Raw genomic sequence first — 26263 nt, forward strand, 5'->3', positions numbered from 1 at the left:
GAAAAGGACAAAAAACACATTAAGATTTCTTAAAAGTTTTAAAATTTTATGCAATAATATCAAAAAGTGAAAAAGGAATTGATATAATAGCCTATAACAGAAGATACTTCTGCTTATAAAGAGAAAAGAACTCAAAAGTCAAATTTTTATACTAAATGCTTCTGACATCTGTAAGTCTCTTCTTATCTCTAACACTCGTCCTCATTTCCAAAATGGTTCTGCTATTTAGAGAATGAAATGGGATAAAAAAAATTTCTATAAATTTTGGAAACAATAAAGTATTATTCCAATGTAAGATATCAGCAATAACTGGGCAAATGAATATAACATCACACAGAATTTTGATTTTCAGAATTACTGAAATTAGTGATGATAATGGGTAAAGTTAACATATTTCTCAAAACATTTCACTCTGACCAAAGATCAGTTCATGTTTAATTTACTTTTCATTACTTCCAAGAAAATAAAAATTAGAATTTTAAATCTGATAAAGTTTAACTATAAGTAGTAACACTAATATTTAAGCTTCAGATTTTCTAAATACTTACATTACTTGCAAACTTTCTGCTGTTAAATTATTCCACATAATCTCATTTGCCTGTAGATTTTCATTGTCTTCTAGTAAGGAAGTATCAAACTCAATTTCTTGCTCCTTAGCAGCCGTCGTTCTAGTAAAGTATGCCAAATAATTTTTATCAATATGAATGTACTATCATAATATGTCTTAGTACATACCAAAGGCAGAATATTTGTTCTTATTTAAAATTATGTTAACAAAGTAGAGTAAAAACAAATAGAATAAATCAAACTAAACCTTAGGCCTCAAAGATCTAGTCAAGTAATTTCAGCTTAGCTTCCTCATTTGTAGAATACAGATATTAACCTGCTTTATTCCTTCCTCAATGATAATGAGTACAAAATAAGATGATGCATGCATGAAAAAATAATTGGTGTATTATTACTATAAAGTTTAACACAAACAGAAAACCATGTTTATTATTATTATATAATTGTTAAAAAGAAAATACAATTTCATGGATTAAATATGGGTTTAAGCAGTGATGTAGTAACAACTGAAAAACTTCTCAAGATCATTATATAAATTAGTTATCATCGAGAAAGGATTTTGAAAATAATTAAAAACAAATTAATATGAAATAGACTATTTCCTAATAAGCTCTTCAATATTTCTTATTTTAATTCAGTTAAATATTATATGGTTAAAAAAAAGTAATACTGTCATAAATACTGAAAGAAGAATGAAAATATCATACATACCTGTGAACATCTATGAAATTATTGTATTCTGTGCCAGGGTCTATCTGTTCAACTGACATTTGAATCTCTTTATGGACATTCACTATTTCCTCTGTAACAAGACTGGTTATCTGGCTGTATTCATCAAATATACCTTTCCTGAAAAGAAAATTTAACAACATTTTAAACTTTTATCAGGGAAACATAGGCCCAAAAAGGATTTAAAACAATATGAAATATAATGCCAATTTTTACAGATGGTGATTTAACATACCACCTTATTTCATATACCTGGATAGTGAAGTGAAGGGATTATACACGTGTACAGATTAACAACTTACATTTGATATAATATAATAATTGTAAATGATCTAGAGTAAGGCATTACATCTTCCAATATCTATCTAACATATCCAAAGTGTAAGCCAGTGCTAACCACTTTCCGTTTCTAAACATCACCACTGAAATGCTGATTCCATAACATGGAACTGTGGATGAACTCCTGTCTATTTAATGTTTCATTCAGTGCCTGCCACTTCCTCACATGCCCTAGCTCCTGGTTCTTCTCTTGCTCCTGGGCCTCTGCTCTTTTTCATATTATATTTACAGAGTTTAATTGGTTTATACCTTCAATGACATCTCAATCTTCTCCTGACCTCCAGCTAGTAGCAAAAATAATCATAAAAGTTATTAGGCTTATCTAATAAATGCAAAAGGAAAAACTATTCTGTTACAAAGACCCAATCTCCAACTTAAGAATGCTATGCTGTAAAAATATACCATTGCTCATTAGTAGCCTTAAAAAGTGTGGACAAACAAGCTTATCCTGCATATACCCAAATAAATATAAGGCCTTGTTTGTTTTTCTTTTCCAAAATCATCACTCATAAAAAGTAATCCTACAAAATTTCTCTTATTATGAAGCATTCTCTCAATTACTTCATTCTGAACAGCAAAATACTGTTTGGGTTAAAAAAAAAATTAAATTCAAACTGCTTCAGGCAATGCTAGCTTGGAATGATTACAGAAATGACCTGATAGACACAGTTTAAAGAAAAGAGGGAGGCAGAGAAATTTAATACAGATTTAGTAAATATCCCTGGGGTTATGATCTCACAATTGAAAGTACTGAATGATATTAATATAAATAAGACTATCTAGATAATTCTTAAAAAGCAAAACAGTTAAGTGGTTATGATGTGGAGATCATTAACACATCTTTAAGACAAATGGGGAAAAAAAGGAAGAAGTCTCCTAATGTTATATGAATGAGTACTTGTGACATAGGATTCAATTTCAGTGATATTATCATGCTTGGATTTTTTTAAATGCTAGATCTAAAAAAATTTATTACAAAGTAAAGATAATACACTGTGTAAAACTATTATATGTCTCAAAAAAGGATGTTCTTGTGATGATGAAGACACTATTATTGAAGATTCATATGGAGAGTTTGAGAAAATATTGATTCATAAAATGAAAGTAGGAAAGGCAATGTTTATAGATCAACAATATGTAATTTAAAGTAGACATTACTAAATTTATGAATTAAATATTTTAAGTAGATATTTCACTATTTCATCAATACCCTTAAAAGTTGACATATTCAAGTTGACTAAAAACACTTTATCTTTTTTTGGGAAATGGGGGATCACCTAAACCAGCATATAAAGGAGATGAAGTCTACCATAGGGTGGCATATTGAATTGATCTGTATGGTAAACATGTATGCATTTGAATTACTGACCAACATTGTTTGCTCTTTGAAGGCAAAAATTGTGACCTACTCATCTCTACATCTGCAAGCACCAGGGTGCTTTGTATACAGCAGAACTTCAATAAACATTTGTTCATTTTAATCTCATACAACAAAAAGCTGGCAAATAAACCAAAAAGTTATTTCCTTTGGGCTTATCAGTTGCTCAAGATTTTAAACCCAATCCTCTGGAGGTAGATATCCGCTTCTTAACACTTGTCAAGGGAATTCCCTGGCAGTCCAGTAGTTAGGAATCTGTGCTTTCACTGCCGAGGGCCCAGTTTCAATCCCTGGTTGGGTAACTAAGATCCCACAAGCTGTGTGGCACGGCCAAAAACAAACAAACAAACAAAAACTAACACTTGTCAAACTAAAGATTTTTTTTTCAGCTAAATTTCTAGCTAACTGGAGCAAAACAAAAACATACAAAAATAAGAGACATTCTTGGGGCTAGCTAGAAGGTTGCAGAGTTGAGTGAGTGTAAACTGAAAGGATAACAGAAGTGAAAACCAAGGTAGAAGAGGTGTGAAATACCCATTGAGCTAGTTCAATGATGCAGCTTACAAAACAAAGTTAATTTTTATACGAAAGGTGAACTAGCAGAAAAAAAAATGTTAAAATCATTTTATGAAGGGATTTTATATCAAATAGGAAATGTATCTTACAGTGCTTTTATCATTTCTTCTTGCATCTTTTGTAAGGAATCCAGAAGCAGAGGAAGTGTAGTGTCATAATACTGATTCTGATGAAGCTGTGCCCCTTTCAATGCCAATACATACTGATTATGCAACATATGAAGTTTCATTGTGGCTTTGTCGTAACGTTCCTTAGCCTTTTCAGTTTCTTTCCCTGAAAAAAAATTCAATAAAGTTAGCATAGAGATAATTTTAAAAGTTCTATCTTCACTATGTGCAAACTGAGTTACCACTATTTCATGTTATCTCATATATTTTATGAATAATCAAAAGGTTACTGAACACATACTGTGTTTATTTGCCAGTACTTTGTACAAAGGATGCTCTGAAGGAAGCATGCACTGCAGTAAATGTTTGGTGAATAAAGGTTAATGTACAATTTTTTGAAAAACTGTACAGATATATGATCCTTCTCATCTTCAAGGAGCTCACACCAAACTGGAACAACAGTGCACATGAAATTGTATAACCAAGAAAACAAGAAAGTTTGTAAATAATGTTAAATTCTGAGGTCTAGGTTTGAGATATGAATAAAGACCAGGGAAGTCAGAGGAGACTGTGGAGAAAACAGACCTTAAAAGATGAGGCAAGTCTGGAAAGGTATAAGAAAGACAGGATAGACAACAGTTCCTCCCTCTCACCCTCTCTTTCTCCATTTCTTCCTTCCTTTCATTCAGTAAATGTTATTAACTGTTCACCCCCAGGGACTGTGCTAGACATTGAGAATTGAGTATTTGGCAAAACAGAGTCTTTGACATACAACCCATGGTCTAGTGATTTGGAATACTGAGTGAAAACATGAAGAGAATAAGCAATGTTCCATAGGCAAGCAAAGCAGTAAGCTCAAAGACAGCAAGTTTTGAGGAAATGAAGGAAATATGTCTGTACAGGTAGGACAGTTTTAGGTTGTGAATGACTTAGAAATCAAGCAGAGAAATTTAAACTTGATACAGAAGTCTAGGAGATGATAATTTTATGAACTAAAACTTTTTGTGGACTTCCCTGGTGGTGCAGTGGTTAAGAATCCGCCTGCCAATGCAGGGGACACGGGTTCGAGCCCTGGTCCTGGAAGATCCCACATGCCGCAGAGCAACTAAGCCCGCGCACAGCAACTCCTGAAGCCCCCGCTTGCCGCAACAGAGAAGCCACCGCAATGAGAAGCCCATGCACCGCAACAAAGAGTAGCCCCCACTCGCTGCAACAAAGCCCACGCGCAGCAACGAAGACCCAACCCAGCTAAAATAAATTAATTAAAAAAAAAAACTTTTTGTGGTTCCTTTACTAAAATCATTCAGAAAATATTTACAGACTGGCAATATAAATGAATGACTATACAAATAAATGAAATTTTTAAGCAGATCTTCAATGTTTGATGCAAACTGAACAAATATTTCTTGTCAATTATTTAGATTTAGTGAATAAACTTTTCAAAGTATATATTAATTTTTGCCCTCTATCCAAAGAGACTCCTCCAAATGAATCTTCCCCCAAAATAGATCTTATGTTGAGAATTTTAGACACCAGAGGCTCTCCTCTGCTTCCACTCTGTTCAGGCTCAGCATCCATCTGGGTATTCCCTATAGACAGGAGTCAGAAAAGTACTCCCTATTGGAGAATGTCCTCAGCCGAGGGCCAAAAGCAGAGAAAAGGCCAGGGATTTTGCAGACTGAGGAAACCTCAGAACATGCTCAGGTATAGCAATAGAATTAGAACAATTTTCTTGCCTTTCTCATCACTTTTCTAATTCTGAGGCAAGGAACTACATCCAGCTGGTGAAAAAGGAAACAGAACTTTCCAGCAGACTGGTATGTCTCTATTACTAACAAATTCTAGTGTTTCTGGATATTAGAACCACCACTGACTTCTTCCGGGGAGCTGCATATAATATTTTACAGAGCATAATTCTCTAGCCAAAGACCATTAGCTGGTTCCTATTCAGATGGATATTCATAATTGTCCAAGTTATTCACAAAATGTTGCCCTGGATAACCTATTTCACTTTATAACATAAAGAACCTGTTGATGAGAAAATACTTAATCACTAGAGTATATTTCCTAACCCTTTCACAGCTGACTGGAAAGAGATTCTAATACAGAGTGAAAGAGATTCACTACAGTGGGAGGATGGGAGCAAACATATTAATTCAGTTCTGATATGAAGCGGTCAGAAAAAGATAACATTAGCCATCAAACAAGTGGGTTTTCTCACTTTTTGACTGCAACCCACAGGATAATATATTTTACACCATGAACTAGTAAATAATCATATAAATTTTTAAATACATAACTGAAATAAGAAATTCATTAAAAAATTCTTCCCCTTATTATGAAGGATGCTCTGTGATTTTTTAAAAATTATATGATTTGAATTATGAATTTTTAAAAATGTTCATTCAGATACCAATAAATTTTTTGCCTCATCTAATATAAATCCCTAGAGTAGTTGTAACTTACTCTGTATGGCATTAACTTAGGAATTAATAAACCACTTCAATAATGCTAATCACAAATGATTTTTTAACATTCTCAGGAACACATCTGCCTACATGTTCACAGTTACTTTAATAATTTTTTCATAGAATACTATATTTATTTACCCATAAACATTGCTACTTAAGTATCCTTCTTGCAGAAACACATTTCTAAAAGAGCCAGTACAATTGATACATCTACGGCCAGCCTTGCAGCCTTCCTCTAAAATGACAACCCCCTTTTCTGCTTACCCACATGAGTCAGGGGGAGACTCCCATGTGAAGATACCACCCAAGATCCAAATTGTATTCCCAACGAAATAGGTACCAATCTTTCGGCTGGGAGCTATGTCACATTAATGCCTGAACAGCTGCTGGAGTGAAAGTCCATGAACATTTGCTGCAGAAGTTGCCAGAACAGCCCTTTCTAAGGCCTTTTTCCTTGAGTTGGTTTTGTTTTGCTTTGTTTTGTTTTTGATTCATCATTTTTAAACTAGTTTAAGTTGCTGTTGCTTGGAATTCAACAAATTCTGACAACAGACATTTCAAAAGTTCATGTACAATTATGCAGATAAATCTAAGTAATAAAGAAGTCTTCTGGGGTCCACGTGTTCATAATAAGAAAATAAGGCAACAATATTTGAGTACTGTATTCTAATTTGTTGATTTTTATTATAAGTTAAAAAATTATAACTAGTAAATTCAATGAAGTCCATATTTTATGTCACTTCTTTAAAAATATTGCTTTTTATATGAACTCTATTATTCCCAATTAATTACTTAGATTTTTTAGTGTAACTTCAAGAGTCAAGCTCTCCACACAAACATTTCATGGAGACATTTAAACCATTTAAACCACCCATCTGTCCTCCTATTTGCACAGATTTTTAAGCTGCACACTACCCATCTGTCTTTCTAGCTGGTGTAGAAATGATGCATGAAATATACAACACTCAGCTCACTAAGATTTTATAATCCAAAATTATATTAGAAAAGTTAAGAACTTCTCAAATAATTTTTTTCTCTTTATCAGATACAGTGTATGACCAACAATCTGAAGAAGGCTATCATAGCCAAAATCTAATTATCAATAGCTTACCAGTGGTCATTAGCAAATTTAGAAAACAAATGCTTTTGAAAACATCTGAGGCAGAATCCATTACATTAAAATAATAATACATAATGCTAAAAGATTCTTTAAAAACAGCTTTGGGTCTAAAACTGAAAATGGGGTATGTCGTAGTAGGGCTATTTTGTTGGTTGGTTTGTTGTCCTCTACGCTCATAGACACTCGTGCACTTGGTTGTAAGATGTACTTGGGCATGCACCCCATACTTCCTCCCTTGTAGACATGAACAAAAAGTTTCAAAAACATGCTCATTTGCCATGATTTGAAACGGGATTCTATTGTACTTTTTCTTGATTTGTTTTAAAATAAACATTTAGGGTTCCAAAGAGACTATGTAAGTAAATTCAAGAAATAGTAATATTGTGTGAAAACCAAAGTTACAACTAAAATTTTTTTTTTTGCGGTACGCGGGCCTCTCACTGCCGTGGCCTCTCCCATTGCGGAGCACAGGCTCTGGACGCACAGGCCCAGCGGCCATGGCTCACGGGCCCAGCCGCTCCGCGGCATGTGGGATCCTCCTGGACCGGGGCACGAACCCGCGTCCCCTGCATCGGCAGGTGGACTCTCAACCACTGTGCCACCAGGGAAGCCCTAAATTTTTTTAAATTCCATTCACATAAAATATATTGCAAAATACTACCCACCACCATTCCTGCCACACAGCTTTTTGGTTCAGAATATATCTCAGATCAATATTATACTTTCTTAACTTTTAAATAACTACACTTGAGCTTAAAATTAATGTGAAGTACACAGAGTGAATAAATTCTAATGACAGACACAGAATCATACCTCTGTTGCTGTATGCTTTTTTTTTTTTTTCCAAATGATGAGAAGCACTGAAGCAGGAAATGGAGTTATTCTATGTGTCAATTAACAGGGAGAAAAACATTCAATTTTTCCTCCTCCACATAATGAAATTCACAAAGAGACTGAATTACAATTCTTTTCCACCACTTGTTGACAAACTCGTTTAATGTTTGTAGTAACAAGAGTGTGTATACAGCGTCATGCCACAAACAATATTATGAAGCCAGCAAAACTCAATTATGTATGTTTGACATTTATAAGAGACAGGCTAGACTAGCCATTAAGCTAGTCTAGAAAGTCAAGTATTTGTTATTATAAACTTCTGAAGCATTTACCATTTGTTAAATATTATGGTGAAAAGTCTCTGGATAATAAATGAGAAGTGATTATTTTCCAAAAGTAAACTGCAAGTAGTCTCTGCTTTGATTTGGATAAATATTCTCCCACCTTAACATTTTTCCTTTCTTTCAAAACGTTCCTCCTCAAGTATATAACGTTTACTTATTACTCTGAGTAAAAAGAAAATGAATGAGAATTCATCTTAACTTACAAGTTATTTGGCCTAAATGTCCGCATATGTTTTTTCACTTGGAAGCTAAAGTTCAAGTATGATATGTGGGAACAATGAATGAGCTACCTATTTTACTCAGTGATGTTCTGAGTCAATTTTCATCTCAGCTCCTCCTTTGTTTAGCTGTGCAACCCAAGCAGATCATTTAATCTAAATTTTAGCTTCTAATTTTTAATCCTGGGAGTTAAATCGTGTGCCCTTCTCCATCCACTGGATTGTGATGGAAATCAAATGGCAGAAAATTGTCACAATGCACAGTTAACAACAAAGGCTAAAGAAGACACAGAATTTGGAGAGCTGAAAAAACCTTTTTGATTATACGCTCCTATGAAGCATTAAAAAAATACAAGATGTGCATCCATAGTGTGCTAGCTTTAATAAATTTCCTAGTATAAAAAAATTTGATGTATCAATCAAGAAATATTTATTGAAATGCATTATGAGTTTTAAACTGTTCAAGGAACTAAAACAGTGATATTTTTAAATTCAATATAAAATACCTTTAAAAAGCAAGCTCTCTAGTTTGGAAATAACAAGCAAGGAAATATCATTTCCTTGCATATAGTGACTGCTAGATTCAATTGACCCACAGTCTTTTTAATAGTCTATAAATTGAATGATATACCATGGTCAAAGCTATATTCTCTCTCTTTTGTTCCCTTAATTATTTATTTATTTATTTGGCCAAACGGCTTGAGGGATCTTAGTTCCCCGACCAGGGATCAAACCCATGCCCCTTGCAGTGGAAGCCGGGAGTCTTAACCACTAGACCGCCAGGGAAGTCCCAAAGCTATATTCCCTAACTGCAAAGCTGTGCATGGGGGGATTCTGAGTAGCTGGGCAGCAGCATAATTCTGAATCTCCCACATATCACCTAAAAATATAATAAAGAACAAAAAGAAAAACAAAACCTGCACCCTCAGTATAATAGGCAGAGAATGTCCAAATCTAAAATTTTCAATGAGTAGAAAAATAAACATCAAATCTTTGCAAATGATCTCTCACCCTCCCACTGCAAGCATTCATGGACACCAAAGACTGTTCTGAAAAAAAAAAAAGAGAAGAAAAATGCACTAAAGAGAGAAGAGAAGAGATAGCAGTATGCCTAAGACTCATCTAAAACCACCATAAGAAGATCCACCCTACATGTGAAAGTACTGAAAACATGTAATGGTAGGTCACCGAACTGACTACAAGGAAGGGACTTAAAAGTGCATATGGAAGATAAAGGAGGCAGTCTTAGAAAGGTAATACTTCAGGCAGAAATGGTTAAAATGAAGGGACTTTGGTAAAGGGAAAAAGAAAAAATCCTGCAGAAAAAGAAAATAAAGAAAAATAAAAGGACACAAATCTTTGTCAAGAACATGAAAAGAATGAGATTCTACCCTACTTGGCAAGTTAAAAAGTTAGGCTGCCTCAATTTCATGGATGTGGCCAAAAGAGACAAGACTCTTGGGACAGAGACAAAGGACGTTTATTTCTCACAGCAGTATGAGTAGCTAAAGTATCGTCATTTGTGGACAAAAGACCATAAAGTCAAACAACGACCAACAAATTCACAGAAAATGTATGTACCATGTATAACAGGTAAAGGGCTATTCACTGTAATATACCTTTTAAATCCTTAAAATTTTAAGGAATTTTAAGGAAATTTTAAGGAAAAAAAAGACCAAACTTCAATTTTTTTAAATGGGCAAAAGAACTCGCTAGAAAATAAATACTTTAAACATATAAAGAGGTGGTCAACCTCAATCCCTCACTCATAATAAAAGAAATGCAAATCAAAATTATGTACCAAATTGGCAAACACTGTTTTGGCAAGGATGTGGGGAAACTGATACTCATACATATCTAGTGGGAATGTAAATCGGTATAATTTTTATAGAAGGAAATTTGGCAATATCTAACAAAACTACACACACATTTATATTTTGACTCTGCATTCACACTTCTAGAAATTTATGCTTAAGATATTCTTTCAACAATTAAAAAAAACCTTACACACAAGCTTATTCATGGTAGTAGTGTAAATAACTGAAAAAACTACAAATAAACTATATGTTCATACATAGGAAAGTGCTTGAATAACTTATAATGAAGTGCTATGCAGCAATTAAAAAGAACAACAAAGAAATCTACATACTGAGATCTTTCAGGATACAATGTCAGGTAGAAAATCAAAATAAAAAACATATCATAATGTTGTCGTTTTTGTATAAGAAATAAAGAGATATAGTTAAAGAAGATATAGTTCTCTAAATATCTACTTTTGTACAGTTCTGACTTTTGAAACCATTAATGTCTAACCATTAACAAAATAAACATTAACAAAATCAACAAGGGTAAGAGCAGAAAAACAACCTAAAATGGGACACAATAGAAACAAATGAACCAAACTGTATTTCCCAGTGAGTAATGTAACCACACTGAAAGGAGTGGGGAAGGAAAGCATTAATCCAAGTAACTTTGGAAACAGTATTTGACTACAGAGGAAGACTAAAGACAAAAAGAGGTGTAAACAAATACTGAACTGTAGTCAGTAGGTTTCTTTTTTCAGAGGCATAAATTAGCAATTCTGAAATTATCTTCTGTTATTTTAGGATTGAACAAGTAAGTAGATTGTGAATAATAGTAGCCAGGTGTCTCACCGTCAGAGAAGGAAATTACAAACACATAAATAGGAAAAGACAGAATGAACTATTTGGTGTTCAACTGGAATTGGAAATATCAATATGAATACTTCAGTTTTACTATAGATAGAGCAATAGGTATAGAAATAGGCACAGATGTATTTGTGTGTGTGTGTGTGTGTGTGTGCGTACATTTGTTTATTTCTTATCTATATCCATTGAAAGGACCTAAAACAAAGACATCCCAGTAGCAATGAGCACACCCAGTGCCCAAATATTGGTTTCTAAATACTGTTTTCTACTAAATGGAACAATAGCTCCCTAGGGAAATGAAGCAAGACCTAGAGCAGAAAGAGTATAAGATGAGCCAGAAAATAAGTGCTCAATAAATAACGGGAACATGACAAAAGGACAGAAGAACCAGTTTTTGTTTCTCTCTCATGTACAGACAAAGAAAAGGATAAAGTAAATGTGCTAAAATATTAATATTTAGAGAATATGGGTGAAATATATATGGGAATTCTTTGCATTATTCTTTCAAAATTTCCGTTGGTCTGAAATAATGTCAAAATAAAAAGTTAAAAATGGAAAGTTGTAAAAATTGACTAAAGCTCAGAAGTACCTGAATATTCACTAAATTAAAAAATTCAGTTATTTAGCCTAGAGATTAAAAGTCTCAGTGATAGAAAAAAATTTAGTTTTAATATGTATGTTTCAAAGCAGGTATGCTTACACTATAGGTAATATTAATAGATAAAAACAGCCAGAATTAAAAAAAAAAAAACTATCATTCTGCTTTATAAGACTAGTCAAGTGTGTGGGAGAACAACATTTACAGCAAATTAAGGGAATTCATCCTTTAAATCTTTATCCAGATTCCATGACGTCCTAAGTTCTGTGAGAGACACATATTCATAGTCTCTTCCTTAAAAATGCTTGACAAGAAAATTAAGATGGAGGTTCACAAAACAGTCATCATAATGTTAGGATATAATTGTAGAAGAGGGAGTGTAGAGATCACCATAAATTTAGTATGGATAACCAACTAGTCACGATCTAAAACTCCTAATAATGTGCTATAATATACAAGGTTATCTAATAAGTTGATGAATATTCTTAATGAAATGGTTTAAAAGCCACAGGTTATGAGTAGAATATATCTAGAAGAAACTTCATATTGGTTTCCTTGTGGAAAAAAAAAACTGGGTAATACGTGGGAGAAAAAGTTTTCACTGTCTACTTACTGATATGTACTATGTGATTTTGAATTTGGAACCATATAAGTATGAAGAGGGAGCCCATGAACCCCACTAAGGGGGGAAAAATGGAATCTCAAGGGAAATTCCACAAGCTCTCACCAGTCTATCTAACCTCTTATCTGAATAAGGCTGTAGCCTCTCTTGCACTATTTCAATGAATAAACTGCCCTTACTCTTAGCTGAGACCAATCCATTCCCTTGTGTACTAAATCCATTCTCTAGTCCTATACAACAAGGACATTGCTCCAGCAATTCTTCCTTCATTCTGCTGCCTCATCAACTTTTTCTTCTTCATGGGAACATTTTTGTCAGCAAACAAGCTATAATAGCTCCTAATCTTTAAAAAAAAATCCCCCTTGACTCTACTTCTTTTACTTAACTCCCTATCTCTCTCTTTCCCTTTACTGCAAAATTTCTAAGATTTGTGTATACTAGTTATCTCCAGTTTTTTTCTTCTCAGTCTTTCTTAAACCCATCCCATTTAGGTGTTTCCTTCTATTGTTCCACTGAAACTGTTCTTGTCAAAGTCACCAATAACGCACGTTTTGCTAAATCCAAACTTTAGTCCTCATCTTTTGTCTTAGCAGCATGCAACTGCAAATCACGTGATCACTTGTTCTTCCTTGAAATCCCTTCACCCCTTCTGGCTTCCAGAATAATATTCTTTTGGTTTTCCTTTCATCTTAGTCTTCTTTACAATGTCCTCCGCATTTTTGTGACTTCTTAATGTTAGGCTCAGACTTAGGACTCTTTTCTATTTTAATTAACACCCTTTGTAATATCATCAAATCTCATGGCTTTAAATATCAACTAACAATCTGATTGATAGTTCAACCCCAGAAGTCTCGCTGGAACTCCAAAATTAGAGATCCAAGTGCAAATCTGACATCTCCACTTAGATGTCTAATAAGAATCTCAAAACCAAACGCCTGATCTTCACCTCCAAATCTGCTCCTCCTCTATTTTTCTCCATCTCAGTAACAACAATGCCATCCTTCCCATTGCTCAGGCCAAAAATATTGGAATCATTCTTGACTTCTTTCTCTCACACTCTACATCTAATTCATCAGCAAATCCTTAAGCTCTACTTTCAGTATATAATAAATCCTCAGTATCCATGGATTCCATATTTCCATGAATTCAGACCTACTGCCTAAAATTTCTTTTTAACCCCAAAATTGATACACACATTGCTTTTCAGGTCAATCATGGACATGCACACATGCAGAGCAGCAAAGGAGTCACCTGATACACACATTCTCAACTGAGGTTGAAAAGCTATGCTCGGCCTTTTTGTTTCAGCTCTTCTACTGTAAACTCGTTTTTGTAGTCTATTTAGTTCCACACTTTTTGCATTTTTGTGCTTTTCGATGGTAACTTTGCTTTTAAAATGACCCCCAAGCAGAGTGCTGAAGTGCTGCCTAGTATTCTTATGCTCAAGGAGGCTGTGATGTCCCTGATAGAGCAAATATGTGTTAGATAGCTTTGTTTAGTCGTGAGTTATAGTACTGCTAGCTGTGAGTTTAGTGTTAATGAGTCAACAATATATATTAAAGAAGGTGTCTTTAAACAGAAACACACAAAAAACAAACTGATGTATTGATCAACTGTCGAAAATGTTGTGACCCTGCTTAAAGGGATCTAATCCCTTATGTTATGCTCACCAGGGGCAATGATTCAGTAATCAGCTAATGCTAATTTAGTATTCACAGTGACTTTTTAGAATATAACTACCATAAACAACAAGAATCAATTGTACATGTATCCAGAATTTGCCCGCTTCTCACCACCTCTGCTGCTACCACTCAGGTCCAAGCCAGCATGAATCCTTGCCTGTATTACTCCAATAGCCTAGAAGTAATCTTACTTACATCCTTCCCCAACCACTCATATGATTCTCAACAAAGCTACCAGAATTATCCTGTTAAAATGTAAGGTCATGTCATTCCTTTGCTCAAAGCCTCCAATGGTTTTCCACCTTACTCAGAGTAAAAGTCCAAGGGTTTTAAAAGAACCAGCAAGATCCGGGGTAAGCTGTGCCTCCCGTACCACCCACCATCATTCTTCCTCTCTGACCTCATCTCATACCTCCACAACTTTCCTTTATCAATCCCTCAGTTCCAGCCACACAGGTGTCTATACCACTCCTCAAATATGCCACACATGATCCCATCTCAATGACTTTGCTTTGGCTTTTCCCTCTACCTGGAGTACTCTTTGCCCCAGGTAATCACATGCTTCACTCCCTCACTTGTTTCACTCTTCATTTAAATGTCTTTCTCCATGACAACTAACCTGATCATCCGCTCAACATCCTATCTACCTACCATGTTTTCTCCACTTTACCTTTTACCACCTAACATACTATATGTTTCATTTATTTATTTTACTAATTAGCTATCTTCTGCTCTAAAATGTAAGCTCAAGGAGGCAGGGATTTCCATGTGTTCTGTTATCTACAAGATCAGTTATGCAAATAACAGTGCCTGGCACATAACAAGAAAATGCACAAATTAATATAGTTCTTACTTTAAAAAAATAAATTTAAACTTAAATAATTTTTTTAAAATTAGAAGTTATAGAAAGATTACAATTTTACCTTCTGCATCTGTTTATATCATCTTTCTAGTAATCAAGTCCAAAACTAATATTGTTAAGGAGCTCACCTATAAAATATAGAGGAAAATCAGCAAAAGGACATAACTTCTCTTAATCTCGTTGTATATGAAACTTAGCTTTGTTTACTTAATAAAACTAAGCAAAATAGGGACAAACCATATTATTGAACTTTCATATTATTTTTAGGACGTTATCTGCAGAATATAAATTAATCATGTAGCATATTCCATCCCACATAACATCTCAGCATCTGATGCAAATATTACAGCTGTCACTCTAATTTCTGCAGCTTTAACCCAATGTAAATTAGACTAATAACTAAGAGCGCCATTACTCTTTATGACCTTGTAAGGGTCCTATCATATTAAGCTCCATGCAGTGAAAAGCATTCATGCCATAAATTAGCTGCTGAAAGATCATGTATTAATAAGTAGGTCCAAAAAAGACAAATCCTCCCACTTTCAGGTCATTTCAACAAAACTGATAACCAATAAACATAGCCTGAACTCTACTTTGGTCTTTAGTAGGTCATGTATCCAAAATGCATTTCTTTCATATGCTGAACTGAGAGGTGAATTTGAATTTCGGAGTACTTTTCTAGAGGACCTCCATGCATCATCCATACATGATTCTGATTTTTTAAAGTCTCCAAGATTTGGTGATTATCAAATAAGAAAGCCAGTTGCCATTCTTAGTGGACTCAAAATAAGGAAATCAACTAAAAGAGCCTTTTCCAAGTTTTATTCATTTTTTAAATTTAGATTTCTTTAAACATAAATTTAACCATCTGTCTCAAGTCTGGACTCATTTCAAACTGGTTTTCATATTAAAGTACTCTAAAGAGAAAACTCAATGGATCCAATCAATTTTAATTGGCTATAAAATATCACAGAACTATTCATAATACATGAAGAGGCAATTTAAGAAAATCTACTTCCCAATTAGAGAAAAATTTACTTTTGAATGAGTCTTCCAACTAATTCCCCACAGTTCTAGCAGTAGGTACCCTCTTACTATGTCTGCTTAGGGTAAGTGAGGGCGTGTAAATAATCAGGGATATTACCAATCCTTTAGCATTCTTCTTTGTTTCTCATAGAGAAAAAAGAATTTGAAAAGGAGTTTGTTTCCCTGCTCCTGTTATAAAAGGGGTGAAGAGAGCTCCTTTCAAACTTCTCTAGCCTGACTGGTACGGGCATGTACAATGGGGAAGAGCTCATCCTATCTTGTTTCTTTCCTGAATATGATGTGCAATAAAGCAGAAGCATTCAAACTTCTTCCCATGTAAGAGAAGCCACACAAATGTCTTTGTGGGTATTTTGAGGCTTGGTAAATGTAAAACCATAGTTTTATGGTTCCCTGGTGGCACAGTGGTTGAGAGTCCCCCTGCCGATGCAGGGGACACGGGTTCGTGCCCTGGTCTGGGAAAATCCCACATGCTGCAGAGCGGCTAGGCCCGTGAGCCATGGCCACTGAGCCTATGCGTCCAGCGTCCGGAGCCTGTGCTCCACAACAGGAGAGGCCACAACAGTGAGAGGCCTGCGTACCACAAAAAAAAAAAACAAAAAAAAACCATAGTGTAATTCTAGCCATCAGAATACATAGCTGTGAAGCAATTGTTCTGACCATCTTTTCTAATATTTCAATATATCTTCAAGGAAACTAAAAAACTTCAAACCAAAATCATATTTAAATTCACTTAATTCAATACCACCTGGTTCAATATGCTATTCCTTATTTTTTATAAAATTAGGAAACACTTACTCTTTAAAAATACTTTTTAACTTTAGAAAAAGGTACTACATGGTAATATGAAGAAGGATGTGCATACAAGTATATAGGTAAACCTGATGTATATTTTCTACAACATAAACAAGTGGGGATTGACCAGAGAGCAGAAGCAAAAAGAACTACAATCCTGCAGCCTGTGGAATGAAAACCACATTCACAGAAAGACAGATTAAACTAAAAACACAGAGGACTATGTACCAGATTAAGGAACAAGATAAAACACCAGAAAAACAACTAAATGAATGGACATAGGCAACCTTCCAGAAAAATAATTCAGAATAATGATAGTGAAAATGATCCAGGACCTCGGAAAAAGAATGGAGGAAAAGATCGAGATGATGCAAGAAATGTTTAACAAAGACATAAAAGAATTAAAGAATAAACAAACATAGAGGAACAATACAATAACTGAAACGAAAAATACACAGAAGGAGTCAAAAGCAGAAAAACTGAGGCAGAAGAAAGGATAAGTGACGTGGAAGACAAAATGATGGAAATCACTGCCATCAAACAGAATAAAGAAAAAAGAATGAAAAGAAATGAAGACAGCCTAAGACACCTGTTGGACAACATTAAATGCAGCACTTGAGACCTCGGGACACATATAGACTGAAAGTGAGGGGATGGAAGAAGATACTCCATGCAAATAGAAATCAAAAGAAAGCTGGAGTAGCAATAAGTATATTAGATAAAATAGACTTTAAAATAAACAATGTTAAAAGAGACAAAGAAGGACACTACACAATGATCAAGGGATAAATCCAAGAAGAACATATAAGAATTGTAAATATTTATGCACCTACCATAGGAGCACCACAATACATAAGGCAACTGCTAACAGCTATAAAAGAGGAAATCAACAGTAACACAATAATAATGGGGGACTTAATCACTGCACTTACACCAAAGGACAGATCATCCAGACAGAAAATTAATAAGGAAACACAAGATTTAAATGATGCAATAGACCACATAGATTTATATAGGATATTTATAGGACATTCCATCCGAAAACGGCAGATTACACTTTCTTCTCAAGTGCACACAGAACATTTTAAATGATAAATCACACCTTGGGTCACAAATCAAGCCTTGATAAACTCAAAAAAAATGAAATCATATCAAGCATCTTTTATGACCATAATGCTATGAGATTAGAAATCAATTACAGGGAAAAAAATGTAAAAAACACAAACACATATAGGCTAAACAATATGATACTAAATAACCAAGAGATCACTGAAAAATCAAAGAGGAAATCAAAAAATACCTAGAGACAAATGACAATGAAAACATGACAATCCAACACCTATGGGATGCAACAAAGGCAGTTCTAAGAGGGAAGTTCATAGCAATACAATCCGACCTCATAAAACAAGAAAAATCTTAAATAAACAATCTAACCTTACACTTAAAGGAACTAGAGAAAGAAGAACAAACAAAACCCAAACGTTGTAGAAGGAAAGAAATCATAAAGATCAGAGCAGAAATAAATGAAATAGAAACAAAGAAAACAATAGCAAAGATCAATAATACTAAAAGCTGGCTCTTTGAGAAAATAAACACAGTTGATAAACCTTTAGCCACACTCATCAAGAGGGAGAGGACTCAAATCAATAAAATTACAAATGAAAAAGGAAAAGTTACAATGGACACTGAAGAAATACAAAGCATCGTAAGAGACTACTACCAGCAACTCTAAGCCAATAAAATGGAGAACCTGGAAGAAATGGACAAATTCTTAGAAAGGTATAACCTTCCAAGACTGACCCAGGTAGAAATAAAAAATATCAACAGACCAATCACAAGCACTGAAATTGAAACTGTGATTAAAAATCTTCCAACAAACAAAAGTCCAAGACCAGATGGCTTCAGAGGTGAATTCTACCAAACATTTAAAGAAGAGCTAACACCCATTTTTCTCAAACTCTTCCAAAACTTTGTAGAGGAAGGAACACTCCCAAATTCATTCTATGAGGCCACCATCACCCTGATTCCAAAACCAGACAAAGATATGCAAAAAAAGAAAATTACAGACCAATAGCACAGAAGAATATAGATGCAAATATCCTCAACAAAATGCCAGCAAGCAGAATCCAGCAACACATTAAAAGGATCATACACCATGATCAAGGGAGATTTATCCCAGGGATGCAAGGATTTTCAGTATACGCAGATCAATCAATGTGATACACCATATTTAAAAATTGAAGAAAAAGAATCATATGATCATCTCAATAGATGCAGAAAAAGCTTTTGACAAAATTCAACACCCATTTATGATAAAAACTTTCCAGAAAGTGGGCATAGAGGCAACCTACCTGAACATAATAAAGGCCATATAAGACAAACCCACAGGCAACATCATTCTCAATGGTGAAAAACTGAAACCATTTCCACTAAGGACAGGAACAAGACAAGGTTTCCCACTCTCACCACTATTAGTCAACATAGTTTTGGAAATTTTAGCCACAGCAATCAGAGTAGAAAAAGAAATAAAAGGAATATAAATTGGAAAAGAAGAAGTAAAATTGTCACTGCTTGCAGATGACATGATGCTATACATAGAAAATCCTAAAGATGCTACCAGAAAACTACTAGAGCTAATCAATGAATTTGGTAAAGTAGCCAGATACCAAATTAATGCACAGAAATCTCTTGCATTCCTATACACTGATGATGAAAAATCTGAAAGAGAAATTAAGGAAACAATCCCATTCACCATTGTAACAAAAAGAATAAAATACCTAGGAGTAAACCTACCTAAGGAGGTAAAAGACCTGTAGTCACAAAACTAGAAGACACTGATGAAAGAAGTCAAAGGTGACACAAACAGATGGAGAGATATACCATGTTCTTGGATTGGAAGAATCAACATTGTGAAAATAACTATACTTCCCAAAGCAATCTACAGATTCAATTCAATCCCTATCAAATTACCAGTGGCAAGTTTACAGAACTAGAACAAAAAATCTTAAAATCAGTATGGAGACACAAAAGACCTCGAATAGCCAAAGCAATCTTGAGGGGAAAAAATGGAGCTGGAGAAATCAGACTCCCTGACTTCAGACTATACTACAAAGCTATGGTAATCAAGACAATATGGTACTGGCACAAAAACAGAAATACAGATCAATGGACCAGGATATAAAGCCCAGAGATAAACCCACGCACCTATGGTCCACTAATTTATGACAAAGGAGGCAAGGATATACAATGGAGAAAAGACAGCGTGTTCAATAAGTGGTGCTGGCAAAACTGGACAGCTACATGTAAAAGAACGAAATTAGAACACTCACTAACACCATACACAAAAATAAACTCAAAATGGATTCGAGACCTAAATGTAAGACTGGACACAATAAAACTCTTAGAGGAAAACATAGGAAGAACACTCTTTGACATAAATCACAGCAAGATCTTTTTTGATCCACCTCCTACAGTAATGGAAATAAAAACAAAAATAAACAAATAGGAACCTAATGAAACTTCAAAGCTTCTGCAGAGCAAACTATAAACAAGATGAAAAGACAACCTTCAGAATAGGAGAAAATATTTGCAAACAAATCAACGGTCAAAGGAGTAATCTCCAAAATATACAAGCAGCTCATGCAGCTCAATATTAAAAAAACAAACAACCCAATCAAAAAATGAGCAGAAGACCTAAATAGACATTTCTCCAAAGAAGACATACAGATAGCCAAGAGGCACATGAGAAGCTGCTCAACATCACTATTAGAGAAATACAAATCAAAACTACAATGAGGTATCATCTGACACCAGTTAGAATGGACATATCATTAGAAAATCCACGAACAACAAATGTTAGAGAGGGTGTGGAGAAAAGGGAACCCTCTTGCACTGTTGGTGGGAATGTAAATTGGTACAGCCACTATGGAGAACAGTATGGAGGTTCCTTTAAAAACAAAAAATAGAATTATCATATGAGCCAGCAATCCCACTAGTGGGCATATGCCCAGAGAAAACCATAATTCAAAAAGACACATGCACCTCAATGTTCATTGCAGCACTATATACAATAGCCAGGTCACGAAAGCAACCTAAATGCTCATCGACAGATGAATGGATAAAGAAGACATGGTACATATATAAAATGGAATATTCCTCAGCCATAAAAGGGAACAAAATTGCGTTATTTGTAGAGACGTGGATGGACCTAGAGACTGTCATACAGAGTGAAGTATGTCAGAATGAAAAAAACAAATATTGTATATTAATGCAAATATGTGGAATCTAGAAAAATCGTATAGGTGAACCGGTTTGCAAGGTAGAAATAGAGACACCGATGTAGAGAACAAACGTATGGACACCAAGTGGGGGAAGTCGGTGGGGGGGAATGAATTGGGGGAAAAAAAAGTGGAGATTACAGAGAACCAAAATGAAATCTGGGAGTGAATAAACTCATAACAACTTTCAGAAAAAATGAAGAAAGACGATGAAGTCCACTAAGACTGTAAAACTTAGGTTAATGTGTTAAGTAGACACATGGAAGATTTAAGAAAAGACCCACATCATAATTATCCAGGCAAAATCTATAATGTCTAAGATAAAAAATATACTACATGAGATTAAAGGCAGATTAGACACTGCAGAAAACAAGATTAGTAAAAGTGTAGATACAATCATAGAAACTAACCAAAATGAAACAGAAAGCTAAAAAGACAAGGGGAAAAAATAAACAGACCATCAGTTGGCTGTGAGGCAAATACAAACAGCCTAATATACATGTAACTGGAGTCTCCAAAGGACAGCAGAAAGAGAGACATAGACAGAAAATATACATGAAGAAATAACGGCTGAAAGTTTTCCAAATTTGATGAAAATTATAAACTCTCAGATATAAGAAGCTCAAAAACCACAAACACAAGGAGAAAAAAACTTACAGGAACGCACATCATAATCAAATTGCTCAAAATCAACAATAAAAAGGAAATCCTAAAAGCTGCCAAAGGGATATAAAAGATGCAGAGCAACAAAGAAAAGTATTAGAACAGATTTCTCCTTGACATGGCCAAAGGGCAACATCTTTAAAGACCCAACAGGGAAAAAAATACCTGCTAAAAGAAAATTCTACATCCTACAAAAATATATTTCAAAATCAAAGGTGAAATTAAAACTTTTTCAGATGTACAAAAGCTGAAAGAACTTACTACGTGTAGACTTATATTACAAGAAATGTTAAAGTAAGTCATTCAGGCAAAAGTAAAATGATACCAGATGGAATAAAGAATGCTAGGAAAGATAACTACCTGGATAAACATATAAGACGTTTTATTATAATTTTAAAGATACTTGACTAAACAACAATATTAACAATATAGTACAAAGTTAAAAACATATGCAAAAGTAAAATATATCACAACAATAGCACAAATATAGGAAGACTATACCAGTGTAAGGTTTCCTTATTATACACAAGGTGATATAACATCACTTGAAGGTATACTATGGTAAATCAAAGATAAAATAACAAAAGAAAAAGTTACAGCCAATAAGACTAACAAAGGAGAATAAACAAAAGAAAAAACAATAAACAAAAGAAAAAGTTACAGCTAATAAAGGGGATAAATGGGAATCTTAATAAATTTTTTTCAACTATTCCAAAAGGAGGCAGAAAAAAGGAAAAGGAGAATAAAGGACTGATGAAACAAAGAGAAAAAAAAACTGCAAGATGACAGATTTAAACCTAACATTGTCAAAGTCAATCACATTATAGTCTAACTATCCCAGTTAAAATGTAAAGATTATCAAGATAAGAAAGCAAGACCTAATTATATGCTGCTTATAAGAAATGTACTTCAACTATATAAAGACTAAAAAATGTTGAAGTAAAAGGATGATAAAAAGATATATCATGTAAACACTAATCGAAGTATCTAATATTAATATCAGATAGAACAGATAACACAGCAAAGAATACTACCAGGGATAATAAAGGTCATTTCATATGACAAAAGGGTCAGGGCATCAAGAGGATACAACAATCATGACTACTTTTACACCCAATAACTAGAGTTTCAAAATACATTAAGCAAAAAACTGACAAAACTATGAGAAGAATAGACAAATCTACAATTACAGTGGGAGATTTCAATTGCCCCCTCTCAACAATTGATGGAACAAGTAGACAGAAAGTCAGTAACAACCTAAAAACTTTTAATAACACTATTAACCAACTGGCCCAAGATAGCAATATAGACCACTGCAACCAACAACAGCAGAATACATATTCTTATCAAGTGCACATGAAGCATTTACCAAGGTAAACCATACTATGGGCCATATAACATGCATTCATAAATGTAAAAGGAATAAAGTCACAAAAAGAATATTCTCAGACTAAATGAAATTAAATTATAAATGAAAAATAGACTTTTTTTAATGTCAAATCTTTAGGAAACCAAATACATTTCTAAATAACCTATGTATCAAAGAAAAAAAAAAGCCAAAAGGAAATACTTTAAGTATTTTGAACTGAAGAAAAATGAAGACACAATACATACAAATGTATGGAATGTTGCTAAAACAGTCCTTAGGGAAATTCATAGCACTAATGCCTACATAAGAAAAGAAGATAGTTCTCAAATCAATGATCTTAATTAGCTTCCAGATTAAAAAAAAGAAAAAATAGAAAAACTGGTACAAGCTAAGCCTAAAGCAAGCAGAAGAAACAAAAAAACAAAGATTAGAGTATAAATCAATTAAATAGAAAGCAGAAAAATAGAAAGAAAATAAAGCCTAAAGCCAATCTTTGAGAAGATTAATAAAATTGATAAACCTCTAGCCAAAATGATTAGGGATAAAAGAGAAGACACAAAGTACCAATAACAAAAATGAGAAAGAAAATATCACCACAGATTCTACAAATATAAAAAGGTGGATAAGGAAGTATTCTGAACACCTTAGTACCAATAAATTAAACAAATGAAATGGACAATTCCTTGAAAGATACAACCTACTAAAACTCAAAGAAAAAGATAAACTGAATAGCCTATATCAATTAAAGAAACTGAATTTATAGTTTAAAAATCTTAGCAAAAGAGAAAAAAATAAAGCAAGCAGACGCAGATGGCTTCACAAGTGAATTCTGCCAATATTTAAGAAATATTATAAATTGAACACAAACATTACTAAGAGGGGTCAATCATAGACAGGACAGTATTATCCTTAAACAAAAATGAGACAAAGATATTAAAAGAAACAGACATATTTGAAAATCCATAAAAACTTAGCCAACCATATCAAACAACATAAAAAATAATAATACATCATAACCAAGAGTTTATTCCAGGAATGTGAAGATGGTATAATATTTTTAAAATGTGAAAATCAATCAAAATAATTCACCATATCAAGGTAAAAGAAGAAAAAAAATATCCATCTCCACAGATATGGCAAAAGCATTTGACAAAATCTGACATCCATTCTTAAGCAGGAATAAAAAGGAACTTCTTCAACCCGATAAAAGGAAAAACGTTTGAAAAACTACAGTTAACGTCATATTTATGATGAAAGTCTTTCCCCTAAGATCAGGGACAAGGCAAACATGTTTGGTCTTTCTATGTCTGTTCAACACTATACTGAAGGGTCTAGCTAGGGCAAAGAGGCAAGAAAAAGGAAAAAGAAAAAAGACATCCAGATTGAAAAGGAAAAGGAAAACTATCTTTGTTCATAGACAATATGATCTTATAGGAGTTCTTTTGAGAAGTCATCTACTCTTTCTGATGATGAGGTGATGGCAAATGTTTCCATTTACAGCCATTATGTCAGAACCTTAGTTTGGATACAAGCTTTATGGATTCACAAAATTGTTTTATGGCAAACTTAACAATGTGCTTAACCAACTAAAACTATTCAGAACTTAATATGCTATAGGAAAGTAAAACCTGTGTATTTTGCATCCAAGAACTTATTATTCCATGCTCTAATGAAACACTCTACTAACTTTAGCTAAATAGGCTAAAATTATTTTGGTTGTTCTCAGCATACATGTTATAAATAATAATCAACAGACTAATATCCAAATTAGTCCAAGTCAATTTAAGACAAACATTTGTTCCCTTGACACAGCATAGAGCAAAATGACTTCGATATTTAGCGTATATTATTCAATACCAAAAAATTTAACTAAAATGGTGCTATATTCATATAACAAATGAATGTTATATTTTACATTAGACAACATAAATCAGTGTTCCTTTGGATATAAATTCTAACATTGAAAATTTAACGTATTTTGTGTAACCCATACAGCAGGGATCAGGAATTTGGAATTTCAGTATTAACCCAGGCCTCCAGCTGATGTGCTACTGCTGCTGAACCTCCATTTGCAGTAACTGAACCCTTGATGCCAAACCAATTCTTTTTTTTTCACATCTTATTACCCTTTTTTTTTCTTTAACATCTTTATTGGTATAATGGCTTTACAATGTATAATTGTTTTACAATGTTGTGTTAGTTTCTGCTTTATAACAAAGTGAATCAGTTATACATATACACATGTACCCATATCTCTTCCCTCTTGCGTCTCCCTCGCTCCCACCCACCCTATCCCACCCCTCTAAGTGGTCACAAAGCACCGAACTGATCTCCCTATGCTATGAGGCTGCTTCCCACTAGCTATCTATTCTACGTTTGGTAGTGTATATATGTCCATGCCACTCTCTCACTTTGTCAGAGCCTACCCTTCCCCCTCCCCACATCCTCAAGTCCATTCTTTAGTAAGTCTGCCTCTCCATTCCCATCTTACCCCTAGGTTCTTTATGACCTTTTTTCTTTTTACCTTAGATTCCATATATATGTGCTAGCATACTGTATTATGTTTTTCTCTTTCTGACTTACTTCACTCTGTATGACAGACTCCAGGTCCATGCAACTCACTACAAATAACTCAATTTCGTTTCTTTTCATGGCTGAGTAATATTGTATACACATGCCACATCTTCTTTATCCATTCATCCAAAGATGAACATTTAGGTTGCTTCCATGTCCTGGCTATTGTAAACAGAGCTGCAATGAACATTTTGGTACGTGACTTTTTTGAATTATGGTTTTCTCATGTTATATGCCCAGTAGTGGGATTGCTGGGTCATATGGTAGTTCTATTTTTAGTTTTTTAAGGAACCTCCATACTGTTCTACATAGTGGCTGTATCAATTTACATTCACACCAACAGTGCAAGAGGGTTCCCTTTTCTCCACACCCTCTCCAGCATTTATTGTTTGAAGATTTTTTGATAATGGCCATTCTGACCGATG

General features: G+C 34.1%; 1 protein-coding gene across 2 annotated transcripts in view; it reads right to left on the minus strand.

The window, feature by feature from the left end:
• Positions 1 to 26263, minus strand: part of FER (FER tyrosine kinase) — a 457217-nt gene that overhangs the window by 325564 nt on the left and 105390 nt on the right. Inside the window, exons 6-8 of one of the 2 annotated variants that reach the window (XM_024743363.1) lie at positions 3679 to 3862; positions 1279 to 1416; positions 549 to 668 (exon numbers count right to left, since the gene is read on the minus strand). In XM_024743363.1, the coding sequence (XP_024599131.1) occupies positions 549 to 668; positions 1279 to 1416; positions 3679 to 3862 (442 nt within the window). The remainder of the gene's footprint in view (positions 1 to 548; positions 669 to 1278; positions 1417 to 3678; positions 3863 to 26263) is intronic. The other variant, XM_024743364.1, reaches the window with a different exon arrangement.

Source organism: Neophocaena asiaeorientalis, unplaced genomic scaffold (assembly GCF_003031525.2).
Source record: "Neophocaena asiaeorientalis asiaeorientalis breed wild unplaced genomic scaffold, Neophocaena_asiaeorientalis_V1.1 scaffold26, whole genome shotgun sequence".
NCBI classification, from domain to species: Eukaryota; Metazoa; Chordata; class Mammalia; order Artiodactyla; family Phocoenidae; genus Neophocaena; species Neophocaena asiaeorientalis.